This window comes from Diabrotica undecimpunctata, chromosome 4, assembly GCF_040954645.1.
Source record: "Diabrotica undecimpunctata isolate CICGRU chromosome 4, icDiaUnde3, whole genome shotgun sequence".
Lineage (NCBI taxonomy): Eukaryota > Metazoa > Arthropoda > Insecta > Coleoptera > Chrysomelidae > Diabrotica > Diabrotica undecimpunctata.
In genome coordinates, this window is record NC_092806.1 from 75,582,016 (window position 1) to 75,606,420 (window position 24,405).

General features: G+C 30.8%; 1 protein-coding gene across 1 annotated transcript in view; it reads right to left on the reverse strand.

Annotated features, from left to right (window-relative positions):
- Positions 1-2,576: 2,576 nt before the first annotated feature.
- Nubp2 (NUBP iron-sulfur cluster assembly factor 2) overlaps positions 2,577-24,405 on the reverse strand; it is a 72,228-nt gene continuing 50,399 nt past the window's right edge. Inside the window, exons 4-5 of the mRNA XM_072529787.1 lie at positions 19,560-19,731; positions 2,577-2,805 (exon numbers count right to left, since the gene is read on the reverse strand). Coding sequence (XP_072385888.1) covers positions 2,592-2,805; positions 19,560-19,731 — 386 coding nt within the window. The 3' untranslated portion in view covers positions 2,577-2,591. The remainder of the gene's footprint in view (positions 2,806-19,559; positions 19,732-24,405) is intronic.

Sequence of the window (24,405 nt, forward strand, 5' to 3'; positions counted from 1 at the left end):
TATTGAACTAGGTGTGCGATATATATATATATATATATATATATATATATATATATATATATATATATATACATATATATATATTATATATATATATATATATATGTTATATATATATATATATATATATATATATATATATATATATATATATATATATATATATATATATATATATATATATATATAGCTAATCCGGCCACGCTTTGCTGTGGTTTGGTTATTATACGACTAATATTATGTTTAATTTATCTAACTGAGTTAAGTAAATATCATGAAATCCGTGATGGCAATTTAAAGATTCTTTTGGATAATTTACGGCTTCGTGTTCATTAATACTGTCGACTAATTTAAAAGATATCAGATCACCTGGTAACAACTGTTGAATCTGTAAGTTAAGCTCGTTAACGTCAATATTTTTCGCCGCCCAAATTGCACAATCAATGAGCCAACTATAATTCAAGTAATTATTCAGTATAGCCGGGACGACACTTACAATTAATTGATGTTTGGTCTCATCAAAAGTGCAGAAATTATCTAGAAGTTTGATGTATTGTGTATTTGGATGCAGTTTTACTTTACCGTTTCCAATGTTTAGCAAATGTTTGGAAAATATTTGTACCGGTATATCATTTTGCACTCGTACTCTTAATGGTTAAACGAATTACATCACTGCAACCATTATACTTCTTTTTTTAATTTTACATATTACATTTTGTAGTATGTTCCGCAATATATGGAATAGCTAACACTCTTAGCGTTTTCATTTTCTCCCCTTATCTGATTGATATCTTTAAGAGTTACAGTGTGAAAGAGATTTCACCTCATTCCATTTGTTCTTCACTGCTTCTTATTGATTTTGTCAGTCGTTGCTCATTATAATATATATATATATATATATATATATATATATATATATATATATATATATATATATATATATATATATATTTATATATACCAAATATTGATATATATATATATATATATATATATATATATATATATATATATTTATATATACCAAATATTGATATATATATATATATATATATATATATATATATATATATATATATATATATATATATATATATATACAGTAAAACCTCCGTTAACCGAAATAATTGGGGGGAAGGCCGTTTCGGATATTAAGAATTTCGGTTAAAAATAACATTGCTTTTTATAAAATTCCTGATCAAAGTATTGGTATTAAAAAATACCATGAGTTGATTTCGTAATGTTTTCTAATAAGTAAATCCAAAATAAAGTAATAAAATTAAGGAAAATGAACAAGTTTAACATGCTTTTTTAAAGAAATCTAGTTTTTTTTGCGTTTTCGTTTGACAACGATGTTTCTCTCTCCCTCCATCGTTAATTTTCAGAACGTCATGATTTTGCCTCATTCGATTGTTCGACGAAACGTAAAGCAATCTGAAAAGGACAAAACTTTATGCAATAACAACAAAAATTAAGAACCTAGTCGTGTCCCTAACTAATTAGGCCTACTGTATAAAATTCTTTCCTCTAAAGCATTGAAAATCTCGTCGACGGTCTTGTGCTGCCTGTTGCCTCTTGGGTCGTCATCTTCGTCGTCTGATATGCTCAGGTTGTCTTGATAAAGAACCATATCAATGATGTCCTGATCGATGAATTCACGTTCTGAGTCATCAGCTGCTAACCACTAATGTATCTCTTCTTAGTTAATTTCGTCATATCCCGGCAAATTTTTAATGAAAGGTTTAATTTCTTCTGTCGTTTCCTTACCATTTTCTTCTTCAGGATCATCAATCAAAATCTTATTAAAAAGTTTGTTCCAGCATTTTTCCAAAGTTGAAGATTTGATCTTGGCCCACGACTCAGCTCACCAATAAACATGTTTCATTTTTAAAGATTCGAGAATTTCGGGAACACTTTTGGATTAATTCGTCTCCTGTAATAACAGATGTCTTAAGAATGCTCCTCTATAATGTCTCTTGAATGTCTCTATGACTCGCTGGTCTAACGGCTGAATTAAGCTTGTGACATTCGGTGGCAAAAATCTGACAATTGTCACCACTTTGTAGATTTTGAGGGTGAGCGCGCATTACCAACAAGGAACAATGCTTTGATGGGAACGTTTTTTGATTTTAAAAAGGATTTTACACTTGAGACGAATTCGATTCGAACCATTCTAAAAATAAAGTGGTCGACATCCATGAACTTTTTTGGCTTCTATAACTTAAAATGCCTTTTAGGAAATATCTTTTAGAGCTCTTGGTTTTTGTGATTTCCCAATACACATAGACATCAATCGGTGAGTGAAATTAACGGAATTGTTTACGTTTTGCGAAATTGTATTGACGAAATTATTGAAACTGTCAGTCGTTTCGGTTAAACGATGTTTCGGTTAAAAAGGTTTCGTTTAAGGGAGGTTTTACTGTATATATATATATATATATATATATATATATATATATATATATATATATATATATATATATATATATATATATATATATATATATATATATATATATATATATATATATATATATATATATCAATATTTGGTATATCAATAATAAATGGAGGAATAAATCCAATAACATTTATTTATTTATAATCTTGTTTACAATATTATTAAATTCTTTAGATAATGGTGAGTCAGGAAACTCTTTAATGCAACATTTTCCCAGCAATTCTCCAACTTGTGGGTCGATTGGCAGAGTACCCAATAAAGGAATTTCCGTAAGTTCCGCTAGGGATTCTCCTCCACCTTTACTGAATATATTCGTACAATCAGAACAATGTGGACAAACAAACCTAAAAAAAAAAAAATATATAACGTTCGTTCGTTATAATTCAAATAATTTATAGGGAAATTGTTCATTATTTCTTTCTATTTTATTTTTACCTTCGGTTTCACCGATCAATAGAAGTTAGTGTGCTACCTGTTATAATATATATATATATATATATATATATATATATATATATATATATATATATATATATATATATATATATATATATATTGTTATGATGTGTTTTTTTGTTTGAATGATGAGCAATGAGTATTTTTAATAATATAGGGTTTTTATCGCGGTTCTCAAAGAATTAGTTTGTAAGTACTTTTTTAAATTATCTTTATTATAACTATTATGGAACACACATATATATCTAACCTTGATAAAGCATCTGCCACTATATTGGATTTTCCAGAAATGTATTTGATTTCAAAGCAGTATTCACTAAGTATTAGACTCCACCGATGTATTCTACTGTTTCCATATTTGTTATTTAATATAGACGTTAAAGCTTGGTGATCTGTTTCTATTGTAAATTCATTACCCAACAAATAAAATCTTAATTTTGTGACACAGTGTATTATACTTGCTAGTTCTAATTCTGAAACTGAGTAACCCTTTTCATGTGGCTTTGTAATTCTTGAAATGAATTGTATTGGGTATTCGACCCCATCATGTATTTGTAATAATACCCCTGATAATCTCTCTATTGATGCATCTGTTCTTAATATGAATGGCTGTGTGTAGTCAGGATAGTATATTTTCAAATTTGACAGAAAAATGTTTTTAATCTCTTGGAATGCTAGTTCTCTTCTCTGATCCCATCTCCATTTTACACCTTTTCTCAGTAGTTCAAGTAATGGAATTTCTTTTATACTTAGATCTGGTATCATCCTTTTATAATAATTAATTATTCCAATGAATCCTCTTAAAGTTCTTAAATTGTGTGGTGTTTTATATTCCTGAATGACTTGTGTCCGTTCTGGATCCATTTCGATTCCCTTAGTATTAAGTTTATAACCTAAATATATTACTTCTTTTTGAAAAAATGTACATTTTTCTTGATTTATTTTTAGTCCAACTTTGTCTAATCTATTTATTATAATTTTTAGGTGTTTCTCATGATCTTCAGCCGTTTTAGAAAAAATTAAGATATCATCAATGTAGTGAATTACAAAATGTTCATATTGATCCAAAATATCATGAAGACATCTACATAGAGCACTGCAAGATGATTGAAGTCCAAATGGTACTACTTTGAATTGATATACTACTCCATCTATCTGAAATCCTGTATACTGTCTACTTTTTCTTTCTAGAGGTATTAACTAGAAACTATGCTGTAAATCGATTTTAGTGAAAAATGACATTCCTGTAATTCTTCCTAATATTCTATCTATACTCATTGGTGCTTCAAATTGCTTTTCAGTAATCTTGTTAATATTCCTTGCATCCAAACATAACCTGATTTCACCTGATCTTTTTCGTACTACTACTATGGGGTTAATAAAACGTGTGTCTGCCTTCTCAATGATCCCATCTTCTAACATATTATTAATTGTTTTGTTTACTTCTTCTCTGTATTTATATGGTATTGGGTATGATTTTGTTTTAAAATCTTTTTCTTCTTTAACTTTTATACTATGGATATAATTTTGTGCAATTCTATTTTCTTTATTGACAAGTCCCTTGTGTTGCTGCAATATGGAAATGACTATTGATTTATATTCTTCAGGGCAATTTAAAACTTTTATCACATCTTCTTCTTTACAAATAACATTATTCTTCATTATGTACTCATTATTCCTTGCTTCCAATTTTACGCACTCCGCCTCGTAGGCATCCATCTGCTTAAAATTTCCATTCCTTAAATATTCACTACAATAATTATTCTTTACATTCTTTTGGGACATTTCCCTATCATCAAAATACATTTCTTCTTCATAAACATCATTATTTTCTTTTAATAATATCCTATCAACTCTTATTCCTTCTTCTACCTCATCTTTCTGCATAAATTTAATTATTTGCCCTTCCAAAGTTACCATTTTTTCTTCAAAATCTATCTTTACTTTCTTCTTTTCCAATTCATCATTTCCCATTAATATATCAACACATAAATCCTTGACAATAAATCCTTGCATATTAATTTCTTTATTAAGAATATTAATTTTAAAATTGGCTAGTTTATCAATTTCACCCAACTTCTTATTATTTGCACCAATAATTTTAATTTTTGGAATCTTTATTATATCTGATAGTTTTAATGTATTAAAAATAAAATTCTCCGAGACTAATGTACTTTCTGAACCAGTATCTATAATAATTTTAATCATTTTATTTTTGGCCAAAGCATTTATATAAATTAAATTAATAGATTCAATAATTTTCTCTTCATCTAAAGAAATAAATTCAGAAGGTTTTTCATAATAGCAATGGCCTAACTTGTAATTCAGAAAGTTTACTGCACAAAATTTTGATTATTAGAATTGTCAGATTGTATCTGACCACTTGGATCTGATGTCCTATGTCTTTCCCTACTATGACTTCTACTCACATTTTCTTGCCTTGTACTATTTCGTTCCCTGTCTTCGCAGCTTCTATTCCTTCGAACACAATTTACCTGTCTGTTATAGTTAGGTCGCTCTGTATTTCTTCTATTGTTAAAATCTTGTCTATTATTATTAGTACTGTTATTAAAATGTTGTCTATTATAACTAGTATTGTTATTACAATTTTGTCTAATTTGATTACTGTTATTATTATTAAAATTTTGTAAATTATTACCATACCTAGTATTATTGTTATATGATTGTCTATATTGTTGATTATCATTTTTATTATATTGAAAGTTATTATTGTTTTTTCTGTTGTTAGTATTACTTGTCATATTGCCTCTTTGTATTCTTTGAATAAAATTAATAAAACTATCTATTGTTTGAATATTTTGTACAGTTACTGTTTGCACAACATCAACATCAAAATGTCTAGATACATTTAAGACTGTTTCATCCTCTCTAAGTGGTGGTTCTAAATATTTTGCAACTGTTATCAGTTTTAATGCATAATCTACCATATTTGATTTTAAATTGTGATTATACTTTCCAAAATATAGAATTTCTCTAAACTTGGCTTGCTCTAATTCACCCCAATAATAATTTAAAAATTTATTTTCAAATGTTTGAAAATTATCTAAATCATTCTCAATACTAGCAAACCGAGTTGCTGCATTGTCATTTAATGTCATTCTAATATAATCTTTAATATCATTAATATTATTCACAAATCTTAATTTATGTTTTAAACTATTTATGTATACTCTAGGATGCAAATTTTTTATATTACCAGAGAATTTAATCCCAGTCTCATTTGTTAAATTTAAGTAAGGTCTTCCTATGTCTCTCATTTGTGAAATATCATCTATTCTCTGTTCCACATTTCTTATTTGATTATTATTTATTTGGATATTTTGTTGTATATCATCTAATTTTTCTTCTGTGTTTCTCCTGTCTTCGTTAATTTTTACTTCTAAGTTACATTTCTGTAACTCTATTTTCTGTTCTATATCTATCTTATTATCTTGAATAATCCTCTTTACTTCTGTCCTCTCATTTTCTATCCTTTTCTTGTAGTCATTCCGTATAATTTTTATTTCATTTGCTACTTTTTTCTCTGCAGCTTCAAGTTTTTTATCCATTTGTTTTTCTATTTGTTTTACAATTTTATTATTATTATCTTCTATTTTCTTTTCTAATTTTCTATAATTCTCTTCTAATTTCTGTTCCATTTTTTTCATGTCTTCTTTGACTTCTTTTGAATTCTCTTCCAATTTTTTTATGTCTTCTTTGACTTGTTTTGAATTCTCTTCCAATTTTTTTATGTTTTCTTTGACTTCTTTTGAATTCTCTTCCAATTTTTTTATGTCTTCTTTGATTTCTTTTGAATTCTCTTCCATTTTTTTCGTATTCTCTTCCATTGTCTTGTTCATCTGCATCATTAATGACATCAAAGCTGCCATATTGACATTTTCCTCTCTTTCTGGATTCATTTCTGCAGTATCTTGTGGAGCTTGAACTAAACTCTCCTCTTGTATAGGTTGTGTTTCTACTTCCACATCTTCTTCATTCTTTTTGCTTCTTGTACCTTTCTTTCCTTGAGACATTTTGAGACTTTACTTGTTCAAATATAATTAAAAATAAAATCTATAATTTTTCCTTTCTACTGATGATTAATTTAATTATATGAGAGCACTTATCTTCCCAAACTAATTCTTTTAAATAGAGAGCCACCGCGTTGGGTGCCAAATTGTTATGATGTATTGTTTGTTTGAATGATGAGCAATGAGTATTTTTAATAATATAATATATAGGGTTTTTATCGCGGTTCTCAAAGAATTAGCTTGTAAGTACTTTTTTAAATTATCTTTATTATAACTATTATGAAACACACATATATATCTAAACTAGCCAATGTAAATTTAAAATAAACTATCTTTAAATTGATATTCTTATAAAACTAATTAAATTCTATAGACAATGTAAAATTTAAACAAACTATCTTCAAAATTGAAATTGTTATGACACTAACTAAATTATATTAACAAAATTTTGTACCTTTCTTTCACTGAATGCCTAAATGAACTGTTTTCCACTATATAGATTCTAATCATCACTGAATGTCTTCGTACTTCGGTTATCCTTGTTTTTGTGAAATTACTTTTTCCAATTATCAGCTTCTACCAATTTAAGATATAGTTTTCTTCACCAGCATTTATACACCACCAAGCAAACCAGCAAACACCATTTATATTTATTCTTCTTTTCAATATACCAATATCCAATTATTATAAGTTGATTTATACTAATCTCCAATCATAATATAATTTTAATTCCTTCCAATGTCCATCCAATATTCTTCTAATATACTTTTATAATCTTCAATAATTATTTGTGTATAATTATAAATGTGCATTAAATATAGGCATAATTTTTAATCTTCATTTAACTCACTATGTTGAACAATTTGACTATTTGTAACTGATTCACTGACTCCAACTAAATTTCATATTTCTTACTAAACTTTTCTGACTGACTTCTTGAAAATTCTGAACAATTTACTTCACTAACTAAATGTATCTACTAACTTTCATAATAAAACTGGCCTGACTTCTGACTAAAAACTGCCATCTTGAATCCAAATCACGGGTATTTATATCTTTTTGGATATTCCAGAATCATCTGGTAAGAGATCATGTTCCATTCGTTCTATTAACTTCTATATAGATGTTCTCGAAAAAAAATATCTGTTCGATCCACCGCCATAATCATTATTCCAGAATGTTCGACCGTAAACAATGGTCAAATTCTGCATTCTGGAGAATTCGTTCATTTTTTATTGATAATTTTGTTTACATTTAGGCTTTTCAGATCAGAATATATAATTAAATTAGTAACTTAACATTCTAATTTAATAAACTACACATTTTAAACAACTATAACCCCACTTATATTCGTAAAATTCTTAAAATGACACTTGGAATGGAGGGTATAGTGTGTTGCCTAGTCACATGGCTCACTTAAATATATCTACAAAATCATAACTACTAAAATGCAACTTTTTACAATTATTATATGCTAATTTCTTAAAATGCCCTCACATAAATATATTTTTATAAAATTCTCTAGTATATAACTTATTTAAAACAACCAAATATCTAATATTATGTAGTATATAACTTATAAATTATTTTCTATAAACCCTAATCGTATCAATATATATATATATATATATATATATATATATATATATATATATATATATATATATATATATATATATATATATATATATATATATATATATATATATACATACAAATAATGACGTCACTTGCTTGATGAGGTTGCGTTCGCGTGTATCTACTTTTCGATATGGGTACAAGTTAGCGTGTACCCAGAAACAGCGAAAAAAAAAATGGCGAAATATTCAGAAAAACTAATTTACAAATAAACATTCCCAAATGTATTGTAGTCAGACAGGGCATAATAAAATATATCTCTACAGAAATTTCGGTACATTATATTAAAAATAAAATTAAAATGTTTGATTCACATTGTAAATTTAAAGTACTGAAGTACCAAAAGATTAAAACGAAAGCAAGTAAATAAGTCAAAATATATACAAAATATATTACGATCAATAAGGTTCTAAAAGAAGTTGAAAAGTGTTATCGTTTTAACTGCCTCAGGTACGGACGTACTGGAAGTTAATGCAAGAACAGAGCTAGGTGTGACAAATGCAGTGTATCTCCAATACCAAAGATTGCCAAAAAGCCGAATTTATTCCAAAATGCTTTAATTGTGAGTGCGACCATTTCACTACCAATCCAAATGTGTGTTCAGAATTTAAACGACAAAAACTCATTAAAGACGCAATGCCAAACAATAATATTACTTATCAGGATAAGAACAAACAATTTACCATACAAGTCTTTCTACCACTACAAGGACAAACTTATCCTGTCAAAAACCTTTTCTCCATTAAATCCTAGTAACGTCACATCAATACAATTTCGTCACACCCAATGCATGGGTAACAAGAAACAATTATTTCCTTAATAATAGTACAAATAGCATAAATATGCCAAATAATAAAAAAAAGAGACCAACTAACCCAGATCCAATAACCAGGGAATTATATCTTCTCCTAGATATGAACAACCTAGGAAAGGAATATTAAATAGCAATAAGAGTAACATTAGTAATCAATTGGCTTCATCCTTCTCAGACTTAAGTAGGTATGATAAATCCAAATTAGCGTAAATAAAAGATGTCATACTCAGTTAAATCATCTTTAGATGATTTACCAGATTAAGACAAATACACCACTGCATTGATATCCGAGACCTGGTTTAAACCAGAAAAATATTATAATTTCAAATGTTCTAATAATATCCGCTGTGACTGTGACGACAAACATGGCGAAGCAACCATTTTATTAAACTCACATTTAATTTATCAAGAAATTTCAATTTCAACAGTAATCAGTTTTGATCATGATTGTATTTTAGTTAACATTCCCCATACCAATAAAAAAATATTATACTTAGTTTCAAAATATGTTAAACCAAGATCTCGAATATCAATTGCAACCGTGGATAAATTTTCTGGAACAAATTCCCAAGCCTTTTATAATTGGAGGCGATTTGAATGCTCATAATTTAGTTTGAAATTGAGAATATTAAGATGTATATGGTAGAGTTCTCTTGAAAGCAAACGTACACTGTAATTTAATCATTTTAAATGACGGATCACCTACATTAGTGAATAGTAAGAAATCAGCTATGGACTTGTCCCTGTGCCCTCATAACCTAGTACAACACATTACATGGTCTAACTTTAGAAAAGATTCTAAAGCTACCCTTACATATTAAATGTAGAAATGACGCCCCTCCTATACAAATTCAATAAGTAAAGCATAATATCATTAACGGGTATTATTGACAATATTAACAAGGCTGTGATGAAAGCAATTCCTTTAAGCTCTTCAAACTCTGAAAAACGTAATCACTGTTAGAAAGAGTGGTGGAACGAAACCTGTAACATAGCTGCTAAAGCAAGGAAACAAGCTTTCCTATGCTACGGGAAGAAACCAAAAGGAAAAGCTGGATTAGTTACTGTCAAAATCTAAATCAAAACACCCCAATTAAAGAAGTGTGGAATAAAGTAAACCAATAAAAAATCGTAAACAAATAGGCGTCCAATAAATCCTGAAGATGACTGGGTGAACTTCACGTTAAAATCACCCCCCCCCCTCATGGATAGAAAATGATGTTACCCACCAAATAACCACCGTTTACAAAAGCACTTATCATCGGTATTTTACTTATGGGAACTTGAACAATGCTTTAAATTAACAAACAATAAATCTCCTGTTATGGATAATATCTCATGCAGTATGTTAGATAAAATGTCCTTAGCACATAAAAAAGCTATATTAGAGTTATTCAATTCAATTTGGACCAACAGAATCATTTTTCCAACAATGTGGAGAGAGTATATCGTAAAAACTTGAAAAATCGGATGAAAATGCAAATTCACACCCATAGCTTTAGCATCATGTTTATTTAACACTCTGGGAGACAACTCAATATTGGTTGGAAAAGGAAAACATTCAACCCGATTCACAATATGCCTTCAGAAAGGGTAGTACTTCTCTAGAGCCTCTTACAATACTAGTTACTGATGTCTACTTAGGATTTACTCAAAAACACAATCTTTTAGCCTTATTTTTGGATATACCTTCAGCATGATAACGTCCAGTTAAATATTGTAGAAGAGAAGCTCATCAATATTGGGCTACCAACTTCTTTCACCAATTTGATTAGATCAACTTACTCAAATCGATCATTTCTTTAATAATTAATCAACAAATTAAGCTTCAAGAATCTGCAGATGTGGGTTACCAGAAGGTAGTATTCTGCGTCCAACCCTTTATGTCTCTATACAATGAATTTAGAGATTATTTCCAAAAATCTAAAATTATTCAATACACCGACGACGTCGTCATTTACACCAGTGAATAAACAGAGGAAAAATATATACAAAATATTACCACTGAATTTAGCAAAATTCAAAAATGGTTACGTGTATATTCCTAATACATGTATATTCTCTAGAAAAAGAAATATCTATCCAAACAAATAACAATAAAAAAATGTAAATTATCTATTAGTCATTCTGTGAAATACTTTAGCCTACAACTAGATAGAAAACTACTATGAAAGATTGCATTCAACAAATTATCAAAAAAAAAAAAAATAATAATAATTCTATAAATATTCTCAGAGACTTTGCAAAACGAAGTGGGGGCAGATCTAAACACTGCTTTTACAAAACAATGATACGATCCATAATAGATTATAGCAGTCAACTGTATGGAACTGCAACATATACTCATTTAAACAAAATTGAAGCACTACAAAATAAATGTCTAAGAATATGTTTAGGGCACCTTAAATCAACACCTATTAATAGAATTATTCTTAATAGATATTGGCATTCTAAGAAAACTCCTCTTATAGTAGAAAGTTTCACAGAAATAGCTAACACAGTACATAGCTAACAGGAGTACTTTATTCCAAGCAAAGTCCTCCTATCCTAGCTTTCCCACCCGAAAATATATCTGAAGGAAAAACTCACGGGGAAGTATCGAGAATCAATCAAAATTCAACTAACCAAAAAACAAATACTCATCTAATTATGAAAACATTTTTACTGATGGATCAAATTCAAATGAATATCAAAAGTGTGCCTCTAATCACTAAATTTAATCACAAAATATGTTTTACCTATGGAAGCTTTCATTTATACTGACGAAATAGCAGCAATCATGCAGGCTATGAAATATGTACAGATAGCAAAAATGGGTCGATCAATAAACCACATTGAAGCACAAATTTTGAATTACCCATTACTTAATGAGATTCACAACAAAAAAGTAGTCATTTATTTATGGGTAAAGGAACACATAGGCATAACCTTCTCTGACCTATTCATAAAACAAAAAAAAAACCAAATAAGAGAAACCAAATTAGAGAATTATAGTTATGAGTGCCCGTCGGCAAAAAAGTTTATGAAAGATACTCTCTCCAAACTTTGGGTATCGGTCTGCGATATTGGTTTGGGTTTGGTTCTGGGGCGTGTTTTTCTCTAATTTTCCCAAAAATTGTCACCCGTCAGATAGGAAAATCGGAAAACAAGTTCCGTCAGATAATATGAAATTATCTGACGTAGTTGTTTTTGCTGCTGTTAATGAAGAATCGTGAAAATTTAGCTGGTTACCTATGAATTTCGTCACAGTAGTTTTTCCAACATGTTCGAGTCGTCAGAAGCGTTGAATGACGTATATTTATCAGTCAATTTAATTTCGTGTTTTTCTTATAATTTTTGGGCTATCTAATTAAAAGAATATATTGTCAGACGGAACATTGATTATATTGTCATTCGAGGAAAAACGCTCCAGAACCAAAAAAATTCGCAGAGTAAAATCGTGTCAGACTCGACCTAATGAAGCGATGCCTAAAGTTTGGAGAGAGTATCTATTGCTAACGGGCACTCTAACTATTACATATTGAATTCACAAACGGATTAAATTTTGTAAAACATCAAAATAGAATTCCCAGACAACCATGGTGTCATAAAATGTCAAAATAGGTGCTAACCATGCACAAACATCGTACTATAAGTACAAAATGAAAATGATAGATAATCTATTCTGCAGTTGTGGTAGAATGAGAACATTAGTTGGTACATATTCTACTTAAGTGTCGAATACACATCATAAAAATTAATAAATCAGATAATGATTAATCGATTATCAGATAAGTCTTACTACAGATCTAAATTGTATTATTTTTTCAGAAAATATTAACATATTTTATGTACTTTATCAACACATTTTAAAATGAAAACTTATAATTGTAAAATGACTAATCAGAAATGAAAAAGTATGTATAATACAGATGCGATGAGGCACTTGGACAGTTCATAGGAAAGTAGCTTTCGAATTATCGAAGATGTAATCATTTTGAGCAGTGTATTTGATTGGTCTAGCATTATATTACAGTATACTCCCTCTATAACGAACACGGTTATTACGAGGTTTCGCTTATAACGAGGTACATTAGATGTCCCGTAAAATTTCTATTGAACTATCACTCTCTATAGCGAGGCAAATTTGGTTATAACGAGACAAAATAAAATTGAAAAACGTGTTTTTTTACGTTTTGGGCCCGGACGTGGCTATAAATAAATACCTTTTTAAACGGCCCCGCAATAAATATAACTGCCGCCCTCAATAAACTTCTTTACAATAAATACAACTGTTTCACATATTTAGAAAATATGATAGATAGAATAATAATGAACAATTTAAAGCAGTCAAAAATGAGAGAATTCTTCCAATTGCAGAAGCAATATGTAGTTTATATTATCCTTGAAAATGGGCTTTATACATTATGTAGTTGGAAAAAATTCAAGTACAGCTTTTTTGTTTTAACCTATATCATTGACAATAAAAAAAACTCTTTCATTGTATTTCATTGACAATAAAAGTAAACCACTTTTTTTCAAAAACGCCTTTCAAACAATATTTATTAGCAGCTTATATTGCTCCGAATGGTTTCACTATAGGAATTTAATGTTTTAGAAAACTACATATTCATATGTATGCACAGTATTATTGTTGTCTGATATAACGAGATCGGCTTATAACGAGGTAATTAGTCTGCCATTTCAGTTCTCGTTATAGAGGGAGTCTACTGTATATTTATTATGACAGATAAATAATAAAATAAATAAACAAACAACAAACAATTGATTACATATGTTAATTCATAAATTATAATAATTATTAAGGTCTAAATTTTGATTTATTCGAATTATTTTGAATTCCTGCATTTTATAAAGAGTATATAAATGATAGTTTTTACATAAAATAGGGTTGTTGTTATTATTTTTATTATTATTAAGGAATAAAGCAAACGACTTAACTAAACAATATATTAAAGCAAGAATATTAACCAAATTAAAAGATAACTGGCCACTATCAGAGACAGCAAAACATTTTAACATAAGCAGAACCACAGTTTTTCTATTAATCAAAAATGGAGGGAACAAGAAACTCTCGAAAGAAAACGAGGGTCTGGAAGACCAAAACTATACTAAATTTAGGTATGTAAAAATAAAATTAATATTTTGTAATATCTCCATCAGCATTGATAACAGCTTGTAGTCTTCGGTCCATCTGCGTGAAAGGAACTATGATTGTCTTCTTCAGAGAGCTCTTCCCAAACCTGTTGTATACCGTGCCACAGCTCTTCAACATTTTTAAGGTATAAAATTACGCAGATACAACAACCGTTTTATAATAAGCCCCCACACATTCTCGATTGGATTTAAATCTGGACTATTAGCGGGGGCATGGTAAGGTTTCGATGTTGTTATTCTGGAGCCACTGATTTATTATATTTGCAGTGTGAACAGAACAATTATCTTGATGGAGGATAAAATTATTTTCTGGAAACAACTGTTCTACACTGGGAAACATGATGTTTTCTAGAATATTCAGAGAAGTCTGCCCAACAAACCTACCATCAATACGTCATATTATTCCCATTCCTCTAGATGAAATCCATCAACATATAGATAATTAAATCTATTATTATTTGGTCCATACACCCCAATTTTGCCTTTTTGGAGATTGAAAAATTTAAGTCAAGCATTTAAGTTAAGCAAATATGGCTTGATTGCTTCTGTTGTGGCGTAAGAGCTTATTTTTTTTTGCTGCAGTTCGGTACCTAAGACGCGATGCTTTAATACTGCGCCAAGTTGTTGCCTTTCTTCCCGGAAACTGTGACATAATTCTTGCAGTTTTCGCATCTTCAAAAGCATTCTCTTCTAATCTCTCCAAAAGCGTACGATCTTCATGAGTGATAGATATTTTTGATCTTTCAGAACCTTGCTTGGACTGATAGTGACCAAAGTACCATGTGAAGCCAAGATTTGGCAGTGACAGTGACAGTATGTAAATAACAAGTATTTATCCTTCAAAATACACTGCTCAATTTTCTACAAAATACGCTTTAAGAGTCGTACCAGTTTTTTTAGGAACCAGCTGTAGATTAATAAATGTATTATGTTCATGTTGTAATATAGTGATGATACTCACTTCACAAATCGAACAGTCTGGTTAATTGGTCGTAACCAAAGCCATTATTAACAGGAAAACATATAATCTGGATCTCACCCAATGACTTAACAAATAACCAAATCGATCATGTGCTTTTATATGTTAGATACTTCTCCAACTTAATGGATGTCCGCAACTACAGAGATGCTGACATTGATTCACACCACTTTCTAGTTGGCACAAATATTCGAGCTAGAATCTCACATCCTAAGAAGGAGAGAAGAACCAAAAGAACTCACTACAATATTAAACCTATTAAAAATATCAAAATCAGAACTATATCAAAACTAATGAGGATCTATAGTCAAATATTAAATATTAAATAAAACTATAAATCAGAAATTATGCGCTGTAAGTGGTCAAATGTAGCCGAAATCACGAGCTCATCATGAATTCTAGGAAATTATGAATTAGATCATGGGCAGCGCGTAAGAAAATGTTTCCTTTGGTCACTTTACATTGTAACAGTACAATATTATCTTTCTGCTTAAGAAACATATACACTCGCGATCATAAAATCCGGGTCATCTTTAAAATCACTGATATTTCATTTTTAACGAGCTTTATCGTAAATAATAATAACACAAATACAAACTAATGCATGTTTCTGATAATTTTTGCGGTTTCCTTTGTAACAAAGAATTACAATAGTGCCGATTTCGCGGTAAAGTGCACACTTTGCAAAATAAACGCTACCTGTAACTACCGCTTGTTTTAAATGTCTCATTTGTGCTTCGGCTTTCTGTTCAAATGCAATGGACAAACGTTTATTATTGCCACCATTAGTGTTTATTAGTGCCATTATTAGTGTTTATTTTTTGCCAAACATGCCTTTGACTGTTGTTGAAACGGCACAAATTGTTACACTTGTGGAAGAAGGTTACATTCAACAGCAAGTCGCATGAACTGTTGGCGTAAGCCTTTCTACGGTTCAACGAGTTCTTCAACGCTTTCAGTAGGCAAGTTGGCTAACCAGACGACCTGGCTCTGGACGAAGAAGAACGACCACGCCACTAGATGACCGTTTCCTTTTGTTTCAAGCTTTACGAAACCGGACCTCAACTGCGGTTATGCATCAAAATCGTCTAGAGGAAGTACGAAATCGCAATTTTAGTGTTGCAATAGTCAGAAGAAGACTTCGTTCTTCTTGACTATCTTCTCGGGTAATGGCTAGAGGACCGCCACTTCGCCGGGTGCCTCGAGTTGCCCAACTAGCTTTTGCTCGACAATACGCGCATTGTGGAATTAACGATTGAAGCAAGTGTTATTCTCAGATGAATCCCGTTTCTGCCTAACTGGATCCGATGGACGTGTAAGAGTTTGAAGGAGAACCGGTAAACGATTTTCACAAGCTTGCATTGCTCCAAGAATGCCATTTGGTGGAGGCTCGGTCATGGCTTGGGGAGGTGTATCTTCCGACTTCCACACAAAATTACCCTTCATCGAAAATGGGTCCCTAACTGCACGAAGGTACATTACGGAGATTCCGGAAGAACATGTTATGCCCAACCTGGCAGGGCTTGGATAAAACGCCGTTTTTATGCAGGACAACGTGCTACCGCACATTGCCAGGATCAGTATGTTATACTTGGACGAGGTTGGAATTACGAGGGTACCCTGGCCAGCTAGGTCTCCGGACCTGAATCCCTTTGAACATCTCTGGGACGATTTGAAAAAAACGTATTCAAACCCATACACGTTCTCCTAACAACACACAGGAGCTTAAGGATCTGTTAGTGAGAGAGTGGAATAACATACCACAACATGTAATACGGAGAAAAATTGAGAGTATGCCCCGTCGTCTGCAAGAGGTTATTAGAGCAAGGGGAGGCAATACACGATATTAGTCATTGAAATTTCACTGATTTTTTACCACGTTCTGTATTTTCCATTTTTTTTTTCGTATGTCTGTTTTAGCAACAATTTGATTTGTTTTCAGTTTTTTCAATAAAAACAATAAAAAACCATTTTTTTTTCTTTTAAAACAAACATTGATGACAAATAAAAAATACATTAGCCAAAAAAAGGTTATTACTGCGCCAGAGGCAAAAATATTTAAGAAACTTGAAATTTTCAAGATGACCCGGATTTTATGATCGCGAGTGTATATGTGGTATATATTCAACATTGACTTCTCCATTACTCTCTGTACCACTTGTATCTTTTTTTCTGGTTACTTTTCTGGTAAGGGTCAATGTTTCTGCTCCATACGTTAGAACTAGAAGTACACATTGATCAAAGACCTTTCTTTTTAAGCACATGGGAATCTCTGAACTAAAGACTTCCCTCAGTTTTCTGTAAGCTGTCCATGTTAGTCCTATCCTCCTGTTTAACTCTGTTGTTTGATTGTCTCTTCCTAATTTAATCTCATGGCCCAGATACTTATAGGTGTAAACTTGTTCAATATGCGTGCCATTAGTTAATGTTTTATGTGAGTATAAGGTTGGTCACGTATTGTGTTTTGGAAAAGTTAATTTTAAGGCCAACTCGTGTACAAGAGCTCTGAGGATCTTAAAGAAGTTGACAGGCATGATATACTCGGTCTGCAATAAGGACTATGTCGTCTGCAAACCTCAAGTTGTTCAGAAACTCCCATTTATGTTGAATCCAATATTTCCCAATTATTGTTTCCACTTATAATAATAAAAATAATACATACAATAATACATTAGATCTAGTTTATAAAATAAGTTCTCATTCACATTAATAATGTATCGACTTAGCGGATAAGCGAACGTCGATTATGTACCTTAAGATGTAAAATACTCAAATTAGTAATGTTTGTTTGGTCTAGTATGCACATAATATATATATATATATATATATATATATATATATATATATATATATATATATATATATATATAAATAATTTGGTCTGGTATGTACATAAATGTCTTCTAAAAACATGCCAAAACATGTTTATTTGAAAGAAGTTATACATTGAGTCATGCAGTTCATGAATCATATTGTTACAAATACATTATTCACATATCAAAAGTAGAAACTTAAGCCAGAAAACAAAAATACGAATACAAAATACAACAAATATACAAAACAAACTTATACAAAATCCTTGTACTACCAGTGCTGACATATGGATCGGAAATATGGATCATCTCAAGAGAGATGAAAACCTCTTTCTATGTCACAGCCAATGTGGAATAGATGAAGAGGTAGGTCAAAACTAAAATGAAAGGATGGTGTAGATGATGATGCTAGAAAAATAGGTGCTGCGAACTAGAAGCGGTTGATACTTAATATGGTTGACTGGCGAAGTAGACTTGGAAAGGTCGATGCTCTACTAGAGGGCTGTAGCATCAATAATGATGACGTGGCGATCATAACTCAGTGGCTATGTACTGGCTTATACCAAGCCGTCCGACCTGCATTCGACCCCGGCACAGACACTCTGAATTTTTTAACTGCTAATTTAATTGAGACACCTCCGTGCTTCGGAGGGTACGTAAAGCTAGCTATTTTATCTGTTTCGAGAACAGTTGTTTTATTAACTCAGCTGAAGAGCCGGCCTTTGATGATTAGTTTTAGCGAAGTGATTTTGGAAAATTAAAAATTAAAAGCGATAATTATTAATATAATTAGAATTTGTTATTCGTAATTTGGTGAGTCTCTGCAGTTTGGTGAGTTAAAATAAAGTTAGTTAAACCACGTTTGCCTCGTAACAGTATTTTTATACATTAGTATTGTAATTACTATAAGTGTGCTATTTAGATACTTACAGCAATTGGTAAATTGCGTATTAAGAATACGAATTCAGAATATTGCAAACCAGAAATTCTCAATTTCAAAAGATAAAACGATGTCAATAATCGGTTGTATTGAATGCTTTAGTATATTGCGTAACACGAGACACTTTTATGTTGAATATCGATATCCCTATGTTCTTTAGTGATAAGAAGACAAATATATTGATGAACATTTCTTAGTATTAATTATTAGAATTTTGCAACCATTACAAGAATTTTAGACTTTTCCTTATTGCCTTCTATCGGCACTTACCCACTCATATTTTCAATAAGTCCTAATATCGGAATTCCAGTTTTTTTAGAAAATGTTATTTCTTTCCTAACATCTTCAATAGAGACCTGCTGCGGAGTAGTTACTATAATAGCGCCATCACATTTAACAGTTTTTAAAGTCTCCATCACTGTTATATGTTCGTCTGAGGTTCCTATAAAAATAGAATATAAAATAGCTATAATAATATAAAACCAGAAAAACAAAAAAATAGCAACATGATAAAAAAGCAAGTACTTATATAAAAGGAAAAGCACAATACACATCAAAAACAATATAAAATAAAAAAAAATTATACTAAGAAATAAATATTGTGAAAAAAATAGTACTATAATTAATATATCTAAAAATGAATGAAATCGAGGAAGGAATAGTGCCATTTACCTTCGCCATAGTGTAATAGAAACAAAGTAACCCGTGTCGATTATTTTCATTGAAGGATCCTGTAATATTTTATATTTCACGTTGTTTTGACAGGCGCGAGAATGAATAAAGTGGATTATTTGCCTACGTCAACAAACTACGTATAACTGAGCATGAAAGAAAATTTTTTTTTCTATATTTAGACCACGAACATTCTGGCTTTTTTTTATCGTCATGGCGAATACAAAACTAACCGAACATTCTTCTTCTTCGCGTGCCATATCAGAATTATCCGACGTTGGCGATCACCATTGCGAAGGCTTCTCGATCTTCTGCAATATGGAATAATTGTCCTGCATTTGATATCTGTGTCCATCAGTTGTAATATTTTATATCGGCTTCCCCTTACTATATGTCCCAGATAAGATATTTTTCGATGTTTAACAGTCTTTAGCAGTTCTCTATCTTTGTTGACGTTCCTCAGTACTTCTTCATTAGTTTTCGTTGCTGTCCAAGGTATCTTCAGCATTCGTCTATGAACCCACATTTCCAATGCTTCAATTTTGTTCATGATCGATACTTTTATCGTCCACACTTCTGCACTATACAAAAGTAAGGACCAAACATAACACTTAACCATTCTTTGTCGTAGTTCTAAACTGGGATGATTATTGTAAAAGAAATGACTTCATTTTCATAAAAGTAGTTTTAGTCATTGCTATTCTACGTTTTATTTCTATGTCTGGATCTAGTTGGTCCGTTATCACAGTTCCCAAATATGTCATTTTGTGGACCTTCTCAACTTGGACTCCGTTTAATTAAAGCTTTGCATCGGGATGTGGGTCACGACTAATCACTAAAAATTTGGTTTTGTTTAAGTTTATTTTTATGCCCATTTCCTCTCCTACCTCGTGAATACGATCAAGCAGAATTTGGAGACCTTCAATATTATCTGAAAGAATTACTGTATCATCTGCATATCTAATCACATTAAGTAGTTCCCCGTTGATTTTTATTCCATATGGTTGTCTTTCAAGTGCCTTTTTAAATAACTGGTTGTGGTTCACTGGAGTGAACATTGAACAATGTTGGCAACAAAATGCAACCTTGTCTGACTCCTCGTTGTATGGAGATTTCATCGGTGTAGTTATCTCCAATTTTTACGATAGCAGTTTGATTCCAGTACAAATTTGTAATGACACGAATATCCTTATCATCTATTCCGATATTTTTCAGTATTTGCATTAACTGTACATGCTGTACTTTATCGAATGCCTTTTCGAAGTCCACGAAACATGCAAATACATCTTTTCTTTGGTCACGGCATGTTTGTAATAGGATGTTAAGCGCAAAAGTGCCTTTCTGGTTCCCATAGCATTTCTAAAACCAAATTGGGTATCTTCGAGATCTTCTTCGCATTTGCGTCTAATTCTGTTGTGAAGTATTCTTAGGAAAATTTTAAGAGCGTGGCTCATTAGGCTAATTAATCGATATTCTGAGCATTTTCTCGCATTGTGTTTTTTAGGTATTGCGACAAAGATGGATTTGAGCCAATCTGTGGGAATCACTCCGGTGTTATATATTGAATTAAAAAGTCTTACTACTACTTTTATGTTATCATCCTCTATTAGTTTTAGCAACTCAGTTGGTGTATCATCTGCACCACAAGCTTTTCTAATTTTAGCATTATTTATAGCGTGTTCTACCTCGCATTTCATAATTTCTGAGCCGTCAGTACAGTTTTGGTAGAATTCGTCAATATTATTCCTGTCATCTTCAAACAACTCTGATATATACAGCTGCCCTTCTTTTCTTATTTCATGCTCATTTACAATAATTTTGTTATTATTGTCAACGAGTACAGAGGGAACTCGTTTTTTAAATATGTTACATCCTCCATTTCGTCGCACCTTTCTCTCATCCATTTTTTTTGGCTAATTTGATCTCCTTTTTTATTCTTCTCTGCAGGTTGTCTATATTCTGTTTCATTAGATTTTATCAGTCGACGTTGTTCCATTAATTTCAAGATGTCGTCTGTCATCCATTTATTTTTCTTGATTAAGTTTTTTCTATAATCATTGTGTAGATTTCATTAACTTGATGATTTTATTTCTACGATTGTATGTGCATGTATGCATATGTATGTGTGTATTTATGTATGCATGTATGTATGTATGTATATATATATATATATATATATATATACAGTGTAGGTAAAAGTTTATGGTCGGTATGGACCTTACGTGAGATGGAGTGAGAAACACCTGTTTAAAAAGAGAAAGGTATATTAGGTCCGCCCTTTAAATATCGCCGAAAATACATGAGTGGAAATAATAAAAAAGGGGAAATTCAACGTTGCCAAACTTATTGGTTTTATTTGACCTGTTGTCTTTTTAGCATTTGAACAATGTTCTAAGATAATAAAATTTTAGCGAAATGGATTTAAATGGCAGCTTACTGTTTTTTTATTGGGATATGCCACAATTTTACTTTACAATAAGTGTTATTTAACATTTTGATTTCCACTTCGGAAATCGTTTTATATAAATAAAATTTATTAATGTTTCGTATTTTGAAGTCACATTGTGCCTTATTTCCAATAAAAATAATAAACTGCATTATAACGCCAACAATACAAAAGTTTCATACAAAATTATTTGGCAACGTCGCGTTGCAACAGCAATAGCATTTCAGCAACAGCTGACCCGATATTCGACAGGCGATAACTAAGAAACTAGAGGTGGGACGTTGATATTTTTATCGTTAACGAAACTGAATCGTTTTTCGTAAACAAGTAACTAGTTGATTGTTACCAGTAGTTTCAAATAAGCGAGTACATAAACAAACATAATGGATATTATCGTTTATGTGTATATTTATTGAAGTGAAAGAAACTAATGAAGGATATATTTATTATAATTTGAAAAATAAACTAAACAATACAAATAGTAAATCGTAGATTTACATTAGACGTTATTATTAAATCGCGAATCGTCTAAATTGACATTTAAAAACATAAGTTTTTCTACTTTACTTCTTGTTAACCGTGTTCTTCTTTTATTTAAAATTAAATCAAATTTTGAACTTGTGTTCACATTTACAATATTTTATGAATATAGTGGTTAAGTTAGGATATACATGGCGATGGTTTTTCCACCATTGTAATGGACTCTCGATACAGGTGTACGTTTAGATAAGTCATGTACAGTTAATTGATAAAAAATACTTAAGTCATCTTTATCGGTTTCTTTTTCTTGTACTGGTTGATTTTCAATAGTACAATCTTCTTGTTCTTTAATTATAGAAGTAACCAGCTTCTTAACTCTTTCTTTTGTTTTTTTAGCTTAATTTTTATCAGAAAATCGATGCACTTTAAATCGTGAATCCATAAATGTACATAATGAGAATGTGCCACACTGTTCTATCCCTCTAAATCATTTTGCTAAACCCGATATTAGTAATTGTACTACGTCGGATACTATGGATGTAAGGTTACCGTTTGCTAAAATTTTATTGCAAGATTCTTGCAGGCAGCGTACCATAACAATCACTGAACTACCCTTCAAGTATTTTTGACCACTCATTGTACTTGTTATTTCTTTAAAAGGTTCTACCTAGTTTCCACGTCTTGGATTGGCCAAGATAAGGTACTTTTTTTGAAATGTGTTTTTTGCCGAATTGTCGAAAAAATACTTTTTATTTTATCTATTTGTACACGACAGCATTTAAGTGCGTCCTCCACCAATAAATTTAACGTATGAGCAAAACAATTTAAATGTTTTCATTCCAAAACATATTTAATATCTTTGACCATATTTGAGGCATTATCAGTTACTGCAAAATGTACTTTTCGTTTTAGACCCCGCTGATTAATAATTTCACTAATTTCAAAAGCGATGTTTTCTGAATTCTGAATAATGGCAGCAGCCATATAAAACCGTTTTCAATTCTAAATTTTCGGTTAAATATTGTCCTGTTAATGCGATGTAACTCTCAGTTACTCCAGATGTCAGTAGTAATACAGATATTTTCTACTTTTTTAACAACTTGTGATCTAATAATTTGCTCAGTTTTGATATAACATTTCTAAAGTAATGAACCTGACAAAGTTTTTCTTGTTGGCGGTTTATATCCAGAAATCCACCCTGCAAACTTTTTAAAAGCTCGTTCTTCAACTATGGAAAACGGATGAAACGAGTCTTTGCATAGGTTTAGTAAATCCATATCTATTTGTTTCTTTTGTTCTAAACTAATATTTTTATTAATGGAAGTATCCATCACCTTCGAAAATGCAGATCAATCGTAAATCGAAACTCATTCATTAATCAGAATACCTAGTTATTTTATTTTCAACGTTAACCGATAGCCCGACTGTCCACTGTCCCGAAAGAGTTTTGTAGTAGTCTCCCAGATCAACCAATCGTCCTCGTCGACGTAAAGTGTTCGTTGCTCCTCTGTTTACGTC